This window comes from Hypomesus nipponensis, chromosome 10 (assembly GCF_054491055.1).
Source record: "Hypomesus nipponensis isolate SF chromosome 10, ASM5449105v1, whole genome shotgun sequence".
Taxonomy (NCBI): Eukaryota; Metazoa; Chordata; class Actinopteri; order Osmeriformes; family Osmeridae; genus Hypomesus; species Hypomesus nipponensis.
In genome coordinates, this window is record NC_140370.1 from 4,040,639 (window position 1) to 4,051,304 (window position 10,666).

Consider the following 10,666-nt stretch of genomic DNA (forward strand, 5'->3'; position numbering starts at 1 on the left):
TATTTAATAACTGTCTATTAATAACGGTCAAAAACTGAAATAGCAGGTTTGTGCTACATATCAAATCAGTTACTAAAATAAAACGAACAACAGTTGACACTTTTAAAAATAAAATTTATTAGCATCTCTAATGTGTATAAATAAAAACATATATATGAAACAATGTATATACGTATAATGTAATGAGCTGAACAATGACTGGATTATATGTGATACAAAGGAGCAGTCTTGTTTTTTAGCCAGTGTATGTGAGAGGAAAACTGTACCTTCAAATCAAGCATCTTCTTTTTTTCTTTTTTGACAATATGCATATCTATAAAGTTTAAACTCTATATTCTTTCAAAAGAATGAGCCAAACAGGGATGGCAATTCAAAAACATCAACAGGGAAAACATGGAAAATTGTTACTTTGCAATCCCTCAAAAGTTTGCAAAAAGACAGCATGGCATTAATATGTTAGGAAGTGTGGACTTTTTAGGTATTACTAACAAGGTTGAGGCTCTTACCACAACACTTTACACTGAACTGATAAATGAAACAGTACACTCTGAAAACCCCAAAGAGGATCTCCTTTTGCTTGTATCCCCACATATTGGAGGAACATCCCTTCACAAATTAATATACAAAAAGGGCCCTTTTCATTTGTGTACTTGAAATCTGGACCTGAAATAAGATGAAGTAACTCAAAATGTGCTTGATGTTAAACAAAATGTTTACCCCAAAGGAAAAAACAATTGTGTGTATCAGCTTTGCCATTCTCTGTAGTAGTGTACATCAGCTTTGCCATTCTCTGTAGTAGTGTACATCAGCTTTGCCATTCTCTGTAGTAGTGTACAATGAACATCAATGGATCAATGGGACTTCATGGGGTCAGTGGAATCTGCACTCTAAGGCAAAGAAAGGAAGGGGCCCCTCTCTCAACACATCATCCAATTGCTTCTATTTTGGTCATGCTTTTAACACCCAAAGTGTTTAAATGTCTTACAAAAGAGACAGAACAGATATGCACATAGGACAAATACTAATTCTGAAAGCTGGCCAAACATAAAAAGCTGTTTCAGTCCAAGATACAATTATTCTCTTGATAAAAGCATTGGACTTGTAACAGACCATAAATATACACTGTCGACAACTAGAGGCAATACCCTACAAACCATGTGTGATTGTGCCTCATAAAGAATCGATCTTGACGTTACACTGTGTGGACGCAACATTGGCCTTGGCCTTGTTTCGGTTTTTCCTCCTAGGTTGAAAAGTATCACATTTTAAAAGGGGAGCACAACATCCAAGACTACAACAACTGCTTCAAAGTTCAAAAAAAAGGAGTGGGAAGATAAAAAAAAAAAAAAAGAAAAAAAAGAAAGAAAGAAAGAAAATATACTGGGGTAGTGACGTGTCTGCTGCAGACTGCAGGTGGGTGTAACAGTGAGGTGTTATCGGCACCAAAGGATCATGGCGACCTCATTCAGCCTTGTGGAATGAAGGGACTACGTAATAGTTTTGAACAATGGCGGTCTCTGCTTCAATCCCATGTCTTTAGAAGAGTGCAAAGATCCCATTATTTCATATGTGTTTTAGCCCTGATATATCCACGTTCCTGTGTCCTAAAACTCAGAAAACTCCTTTGCACACTTCTCTGTTAAGGAAACCCGAATTTCCTCTTCCTCGTAGTCGTCGAAGTTGCTCGTGTCCCCCGGGCCTCTGCACTTTGGTATGAACGGGGCTTCCACCTGCGGGCAGAGAACATCACACCCTGAAGACTGCACACATCCCCGGAGGACACTGGCAGGCCCAATCGACTGTCGCCCAGAGACGGACGGCGAGAGAATACCGCCAACGTACCTTCCGTTCGTAGATGGCGATCCAGTCCGTTGTGGCGAACCACTTGTGGCTCTTGATGTCGCTGACGCCGTTCTTCAGGTTCCCGTAGCGTTTGGTCAGGTCCACCTGCAGCAGGTTCCTCAGCAGGTCCTTTAAGTCGGAGCTGAAGTGGGAGGGGAATCGTACCTGCGGAGAACCAGTGGCAAGCAGCGCCAACGTGAGAACGTTTGTGGCTTTTCACGGCCGGCGTTGTCGACCGAGCAGCAGTGACGTTGATGTTTTCAAGAGGACGCCTCGCCTACCTTTCCAGACACTATCTTCTCGTAGATCTGAATGGGCTGGTCGGCGAAAAATGGAGGATAGCCAGCAGCCATCTCGTAGATGAGAACCCCGAGGGCCCACCAGTCCACGGCTTTGTTGTAACCCTAGTCCAACAACAGCGGCGCACACGTCGTTCACGCCACAACACAGAAATGGCACAAGACAAACGACGCCTTTTCGGTGGCGCCTTCTCCGTGGTGGCTTTAACATGGGAGACGTGGCTCTTACCTTGCTGAGGATGATCTCTGGGGCCAGGTACTCTGGTGTGCCACACAACGTCCAGGTCCTGCCTTTTACCCTCTTGGCAAACCCAAAGTCTGTCACCTGGCGGGGCGACAGCACATAGGCAGGAGTCAAGGAGGAGCAAAGTGATGACCCGAGACCTGTCCCCTCCTGCCATCGATCCTACCAACCTGGATGTAGCCATGCTGGTCAATGAGAAGGTTCTCGGGCTTCAGATCTCTGTAGATCAGATCGAGCGAATGGAGGTACTCGAATGTCAGGACTATCTGGGCGGCGTAAAATCGTGCATGTGGTTCACTGTGGAGGAGAAAACACTGTTATAGGGACTGTTGTATGGAATGCACTGTGTAGATGCCTGAGCAAACATCTTCTTACTGAACATACAAGGTTAGACTTTTTTGAACGACATAAAAATCGAAACGTTGTTTGTGGCGAGGAGCGACGGTCACCTAAATCTTCCGATTCGTCTTAGATGGGAGAACATCTCTCCTCCTGGTACGTACTCCATCACCATGTACAAGTTGGAGTTGTCCTGGGAGAGAAATCAAGCACACACACAGGCCACTCCACTGTCATTGAGCTGCCAGTCAAATGAAGGCTCTGTCACTGAGCAGACAGTACAGGGCAGAGACTGCACCCTGAAGGCTCTGTCACTGAGCAGACAGCACAGGGCAGAGACTGCACCTTGAAGGCTCTGTCACTGAGCAGACAGCACAGGGCAGAGACTGCACCTTGAAGGCTCTGTCACTGAGCAGACAGCACAGGGCAGAGACTGCACCTTGAAGGCTCTGTCACTGAGCAGACAGCACAGGGCAGAGACTGCACCTTGAAGGCTCTGTCACTGAGCAGACAGCACAGGGCAGAGACTGCACCTTGAAGGCTCTGTCACTGAGCAGACAGCACAGGGCAGAGACTGCACCTTGAAGGCTTTGTCACTGAGCAGACAGCACAGGGCAGAGACTGCACCTTGAAGGCTCTGTCACTGAGACAGCACAGGGCAGAGACTGCACCTTGAAGGCTCTGTCACTGAGCAGACAGTACAGGGCAGAGACTGTACCTTGTCTTGCAAAAAGAAATTGATCAATCCAATACTGTAATACAAAAAAAAACACTTAAATTGATCAATTTAAGTCTTGAGGTCTTTGTTTAAAAGGTCTGTACCCCTGGCCTTTTGTTTATTTCTTTTATTTCGTATCCGAATAGTATTGTTGTTATTGTCATATACCGTACTTGCGATGCTACTATTTAGCTCATTTGTTTTTTTAACTTTCCTCATTGCTTGCATTTCAGAACAGCATGAAAATAAAATTTTAAAAAAGACCATACCTTGAAGGCATACTCCAGCCTGACGAGGAAGGGGAAAGACACAGCCTGCAGGATTCTTTTCTCGTTCAAAGTGTGCTCTATTTGTTTGAGTTTCACCACCTGATGAGACAAAAATATGAATCAACAGGCAGCTGCCGTGAAGGCATGACGCGGCTTAATCCTGTCCTGAAATAACAAAACCTGTACTGAACAGACCTTCTAATATAATGACCAAGTATGTGCCCCATTTCTGACATGTGGGTCACTCACAACACTAAAAACCATGTGGGTGGCGTGAGGGTGGGGGCAGCGCGTTAGGGGAAACAGTGTTTTTCCTCCCTGACCTTCTGCTTGTCCAGTATTTTCATGGCGTAGAACTGCTCGGTTCCTTTATGTTTCACCAGCATGACTCTGCCGAATGAGCCTGTGCCCAAGGTCTTCGTCCTGTCAAAGTCATCGAGGCCCGTGGTGCTCTGTGACGGAAACACGGTCAGCTCAAGGGGGGGGAACTGGACATCCACATACGCTTCTAACTCCTGTTCCCACTGCTTACCCCCGGAGGGGAAACCGCTGGAAAAAACTGCTCACCTGTGGTGGACACTCCCATTTCCGTAGGAAGTCTTCTTTGGCTTTGGCTAGAAACTCTTTCACTGGAAGGAGAAGTACACAAAACAAACTGGAGTGAATCTCGTGGGACACCAAACTGTGTAAACTTAGACAAGGTCTGGATGGAGCGGGCGACAGACGCCGACAGATATTGGACAACGAGGGGGTTATGGCAACACCAACGCACAATATCCACTTCATAAGTGGGCTTGAGGACGACACACACACACACACACACACACACAGCTAAAGCACTGCTCTCTATCTGAAGAGGTACAGAATGACGACACATAACAAACAACCAAGGCGACAACCACCACCACAGACAGACTGGTGAGAAGTGATGACCGTGAGAGACCTCTCCCCCCCCCCCACCCCCACCCCCCGTCTTATTCGGGCGGTCGAGGTTGACGAGGAAAGGAGAGGCCGGCCTCCCGGGACATGCATGGCTGTTGTTCATCACTGTCTCCACAGCAAAACCGTTTAATGAAAGCCTAAGAAACTCACACAGAATCACCACACGGATTACACAAGCAGGGACAAACCAACATTACATGGAAAAGACAGCCGACATCCAGAATGACAGAGTGCAGATGACGACACAATTGAGATTTGAAGGGGGGGAGGGGGGGGATGTTGGCAATGCATGTAGTACTGAATCACAAGTCATATTTTGATGTCTTTAGGGAGGGCAAAGTTCTGTCATTTTGGGCATCTAGTGGAAAATATGGGCATACCAAAAGTCTCTATAGATCACCAAGGATTTGCAGGAACAATCACCCACATGGATGGGATGATAAGGAAGGAAAAAGACAAGAGAGAAAAGGAGAAAGAGAGGTTGATTTTATGTACATACAAGAATCTCGGATCAACAAACATGAAGCATACAGTTTGCAATGATGAAGCAACAGTAAACAGGAAGGCAATGACAGCCGCGCCACTCAAATACAAGCCGATGCACTCGGGATGGCCCCTGAAAAACATGGTGCACAGAAGTTCAAAACACACAAGATGACAAGATGAACACATTCTCAGTGCTGTATATCTGGAATAGACAGAGTCTGACGAAAAAGGTGCCTAGCCTATATGATGTACCGGTCCACACCACACCGGCGTATCGAACATGTAACACAATAGACATGATTAAAGGTCCAGTCTGATCATCTTTTTCCTTTTCTTTCTTTCAGATAACAGAAATGTGTACTGGTGTTGTGCTATAAAAAAAAAAAAAAAAGGTTCTAAGAAAGACACCCCCACACACACCCACAGAGCTATTATAGGGAACCAGGTCGCCTTGTGAATCAACCCTTCAGACAAATCTGCAGCTCAGGGCACTGTGTCAGCTTAGACAGGTTTAACACCCAGCTCCAGCTTGGGACACTGCTGCTCAGAGCCACACTCCTACAGCCACCCAGCAGAGTGCCCTGCTCATCTGCTCCACGATGCCAGCGGGCATCTGGAAACGCAACCAGGTTTGTTTGCTTTGTCTCAGGACCCCAATCAATCTCACACCAGCAGATTCATAAGAGTCATAAAATGAAATGACACCCCTCAACAACCTTGATGCAGGTTAGCGGCCATAAATACTTACACTTCCAAGTGCATGTAGCATACTAAATCAATTCAACTATTTCCAAGTGAATGGAGGCTTCCAGAACATAAAACAGAATGAAGAAACAAAGAGGTATGTAGTTAACACAAATTAAGTGGTGTTAACAAGTCTAACCAATTGAATAGGCCTAAAGTGTCCCACTTTAATTTGACTACAAACCAACACCAACTCTGTATCTAAACTTTAGCCAAATCCAAAGACAAGCATATCATTTTTGCCTCATCACTATCAAATGGACACTGGTTATCAGCAAAATACGTCAAAGCATACCATGGCAAATTAATGCAGGCTAAGGGCTTGCTACGTCAAACCTTTCAAAGCTTGTAATTCAGCTTATCCTCTGACGAAGGTCTGATGACAAGCCTTTCCAGTCAATGACAAACTGTGTGTGTGCGTGTGATTGTACACACAGTACAAGTGTGTGTGTGTGTGTGTGTGTGTGTGTGTGTGTGTGTGTGTGTGTGTGTGTGTGTGTGTGTGTGTGCGTGCGTGTGTGTGTGAAAGAGACAGAACCTTAGCTCTACCTCGATCAGAACAGGAACTCTAAACAAAAAAGATTGGTGTGATAAATCACTTGGGGTGGTTGTAGTAAAGCCTGGTTTTATGAATGGGAACAAGAGCATTTGTCATATCTTCACCATATTTGGTCAGGCTGGTGCGCTCAGGGAGAAAGCTGTGTTTATACAGTAAATCAAGAATAACAAAAAAGGCTAACTGCTTTCTAATGATATAGCACGCCATGGCTGTCTACAATGACCTTTGTGTGCCCATGGTTTACTCCAACAAATACAGTTAGGTAGCATTCGTACACATGAAGATGCGTTGAAGAACCACCCATATTAGCTTTCAAGCTATGATAGCTATACAACAGTTGCATGCAGCAACCACAATATACCAACAGCAGGCCATCATCGCCGGAATTACTTTCTAGGTCTAAAACCCCGACCCCGGTAATAGCAATGCATTTAGCTCTGCGACCAACAGTGGATTATAGGCTCGGGCCGTCTCCAGTCAAGACACTGGCCCGGTACAGTGTTACCGTTAGCTCTCAGACGCCAAATGGTTAGAGCTAACAATACCAGATAACTGGTAAGCTAACAGGTTCGCCAGGTTCTCGCTTGTTAGTTAAGGCCTGTTGCAGACTTAATCCACCAAGTATAATGATAGCAGACAGGCTAGCTACACATATCATATATTCCCTAGGCCGTTAAGTCTTAAAACCAAGTGACTAACACATGCATATCGTTTGGAGAGCAACAGCCATCTATCTAGCTAAGTAGAAAGCTGACACTCGGCATCTGTAAAGTTAGATAGTCTTCCTCTGTAGCAAAACTAGCTAGATTACCCAACCCAGCTCCCTCGCTAAAATAGGGTTGCCAATGACAACATCGTCTAAAAAAATTGCTAATGATCAAACGGGCTCACATAACTTGACCAGCATGTTCCAATTAGTTGGCCTATAATGGACACTTCCTATAACTATAAATACAAGAGCTGGAGTAAGTACACAGCAAATGCATAATCGAACGTTATGCATGTACAAATGTAGCTTTGCTGGGTAAGACTAGCCAAATTCCAACTGCATTTATAGAATAAGACCATGTGAGCCCCTACCTTATTTGAAAAGATGGTCTCTCTAAACTGAATTTAATGTTGGTGCTGTTCTCTGTATCTAAATACATTTGAGCGTGTTGACATATTTTAACTCACCGCTCTCTAGCTCGTTGCCTTTCTTGGCAGTGGCAGCGTTTCCCATCGTATGGAAGACACGGCGATCGCTAAGACTGCGGGAGATGGTGGTAGCTAACTACAGAAATATGCCCCCGCTCCTTGCTTATAACGTTACAATGTTAATGCAACTCGATAGCAATGTAATGATACAACCAACTATGAAATGTATTGTCAACAGCCCTATTCAACCCCTTTGGTAGCGATATTTTCCGCCCCGACTATCTCTGACATCCAGCTAGCGGTCACTTCTCCCACAAGCATTCTCTGTTATTGGACGCTTTGCTCAGGCAGAGATCTCTGGTTTCGAGATATCGTACTTGATCTACTTCCGCCTCTCGAAGTTCTTCTTCTTTTAAATTAGCGGCAGTCTAGACTGATACCGGCGCATTACTGCCCTCTTCAGGCGAAAGAAAAAGAATAGCACTAAATATCTGCTCCAGGCTATACCCAGCCTAGGCCAAGAGTACATGCAGGCCTTAGGATATTAACTTGAGGACCATCCAAGCAGTCACTTCCACAGCAGGGTCAGCCAACCCACAAAACAAACTGCAAACCTCCGTTCAGCCCAGACCACAGTGCCCCAGCTTTCATCTGGTAAACACGCATCCATCCTACCGCCCTCAGAGCCTCCCTCTCCTGTTTGACTGGCGACTGAAAGGAAAACTAGGCCTAATGCCTACCATTCCTCCCAACCGCCCACACTTCCTTTTCCAATGTGCAGCCGATTCATGCTACCCTTCCCGAAACACACCCTCGCCTCCACCTCACCCCTGGACAGAGCAGTCCAAGCAATCCCATCCTATATATTACCTACTACCCACACACAATCCCCACTGCACAGCCTAAGTGCTCCCCCTCCAGAGAGAGAGCCATGTGACTCTAAGTTGTTCATGTACTGTAAAATTAACATATCGCTATAAACATAATAGTACATTTATTCATCCTATTGTGGATTGTGGGCTCACTTTCAAACATAACTCAAGAGATGTAACATACAGTACATTCTCACGTTTTAGGACACGGCTTTAACTACTGGACTCCGTTCATTCAGGGTCAAAAGAACAGTTTTTGCCATGGTAACCCGCCGAGTTACTAAAAAGGAACCTGTAGTTTTCCCATCCAAAATCCAACGAGACTTGTCTAGAGGTGGGGGAAAAAAAGAAAAAAGGCCAAGCTACGTATTGCCAAGCTACTGCAAATGAGTGCACTGAATTCAGCATGACCCACCATTGAAAAAAATATTCTAATAGGACTCGATAAATCACACAACCCAACAATTCCTTCCAGTACAGTACATCACAGTAAAAGGCCAACAGTTCCGTCTTTGTCCAATGGCAAAAGTGCGCCTGTACAAACTAACTTGATGGTTAATCAGTTTGCATTATTAATTACCATCCAAGATCAATCGATCCCAACGTTGAACTCAAAGTTTTATAATTAGCCAGCAGAAGAAGTAGAATCTAATGTAGCTAACCAAACCGTTACAGTACTGTATCCTACTAGTACTAGCTAGCTAGGCTACCATACTGTAGTATGAATGTACTGTAGTAGCTATATAATGTAGCTACTGTCGAGCTAACTTGACATGACTGTTTTGCTGCACTTGAATTACAGATTTTTTACACAATAAAACAGTTTGTTCATAGTCTCACACATACCGTCCATATTCACCGATTTTTGTACAATGCCTTCCACCTGGTTAATAAAATCGAGCTATTAAGCTAGCCATGTTCGATCCACTTTAGATAGTAACGTTTGACAGCAGATCGAGAGGAGTCAGTTTGGCGGCTTGGCACAAGCGCGAGCTTGTGATTGGATCCACGGTGTCTGCGGACTGTCAGACGTGAGAAGATTGGATTTGCGTAACAAATGTTAACCCATCGCAATAATTGAGGCAAATCATTTATGCTTAAAGGTGTTTTGTTTTTTGTTTTTACACATACATAGAATTCCTTCCGTAACCTGAACGTTTATTTTTTATTAAAGCACATCAGCTTAAAACTGACTCTTAAAACTGTCACGACAACGCTGGCCGGCCAAACATGAGCTCTCAGATTCGTTCATATATCGCAGGGGCGGATCTACCGGGGTGGCAGAATGGTATATCCGAATGGTATATCCGAATGCAGGTATGCAGCACGAGATGACGCCATCCACATTCCCTACGCTGCCACTTAAGTTGCTTTCATTTGAACACAACGAAGGCGTGAACTGACCATAGACGGCTCCAACTCAAGGAAGCAATCGTCGGCACGGACAGCAGACCACACCAGAGGAATGAGGTGTCAAGCAATCATCCATTAATAACTAAGAATAATAAGAAAAGTGCAGGGCTAACAGAGTTGCAACATTACTTTTCCTGTTGAATTGAGGTTGATAACGTTAACTTGTGAATTCTGGGGAAAGCAACAACAAAGACGACCATGGTAAAGTTAGTTTGAAGTTCGATATTCAACAGATATTTGGACGCCCAGTATTGTGTTATTTAAACTGGTGTTTAGCACATGTATGTTTAGGGACCGTCAACAAATTACACATTTCATTCAGCGATTACTTCAGTCAATTAATATTTTTCTAGATCCGCCTCTGATATTAAGATGTCTTTAACCTGGAGATCTCTTGTCTGTAAAACTTGAACATATCAGCAGGGGGCATTGTTTGCATGTGAAGGAAGTAATGTGACAGTCTTTGGGCTGAGGATTGGCTTTAAAGGTTGTATTACAGTAGCCTAAGGGAGTCCAGTCCAAATGGTTGTATTCCATATTTGCTGTGAGTATGACGGGTAGGTCTAATCACCATTAACAAAGCACTGATGGAGTTGCTTTTGGCCCCTGCATTGACTAAAACATTAATTTAACCTCAACCACTTGTTCTTTCTCTCCTGCTGTCCAATTGTATTTTCTTCACTTTCTTTACTTCCTTCTATTTCTCCACACAGCATGCTGAACAACGTAGAACTGGACCTACGGCAATACGGGAATACAATTTTCTTGTACATGTACAGACAAAACCAAAAATAATTATATT

At 44.3% G+C, this 10,666-nt stretch overlaps 1 protein-coding gene across 1 annotated transcript; it reads right to left on the reverse strand.

Annotated features, from left to right (window-relative positions):
- Positions 1 to 97: 97 nt before the first annotated feature.
- On the reverse strand, positions 98 to 8,046 carry prkacbb (protein kinase, cAMP-dependent, catalytic, beta b). Its single transcript, XM_084707419.1, has 10 exons — positions 7,619 to 8,046; positions 4,279 to 4,340; positions 4,035 to 4,163; positions 3,712 to 3,810; positions 2,835 to 2,917; positions 2,556 to 2,682; positions 2,371 to 2,466; positions 2,124 to 2,246; positions 1,843 to 2,007; positions 98 to 1,730 (listed from the first exon to the last, which is right to left on the reverse strand). Exons 1-10 carry the CDS (start codon positions 7,662 to 7,664, stop codon positions 1,605 to 1,607), a joined length of 1,056 nt encoding a protein of 351 aa, XP_084563545.1. The 5' UTR covers positions 7,665 to 8,046; the 3' UTR covers positions 98 to 1,604.
- Positions 8,047 to 10,666: the final 2,620 nt, after the last annotated feature.

Excerpts from the sequence above, each read along its gene's own strand:
- prkacbb (XM_084707419.1), bottom strand. The coding sequence starts at position 7,664 with ATGGGAAACGCTGCCACTGCCAAGAAAGGCAACGAGCTAGAGAGCG. Across the intron at positions 2,918-3,711 it reads GGCTGGAGTATGCCTTCAAG|GACAACTCCAACTTGTACAT; the intron begins GTATGGTCTTTT and ends TTTCTCTCCCAG. Across the intron at positions 2,683-2,834 it reads AGACGAATCGGAAGATTTAG|TGAACCACATGCACGATTTT; the intron begins GTGACCGTCGCT and ends TCTCCTCCACAG.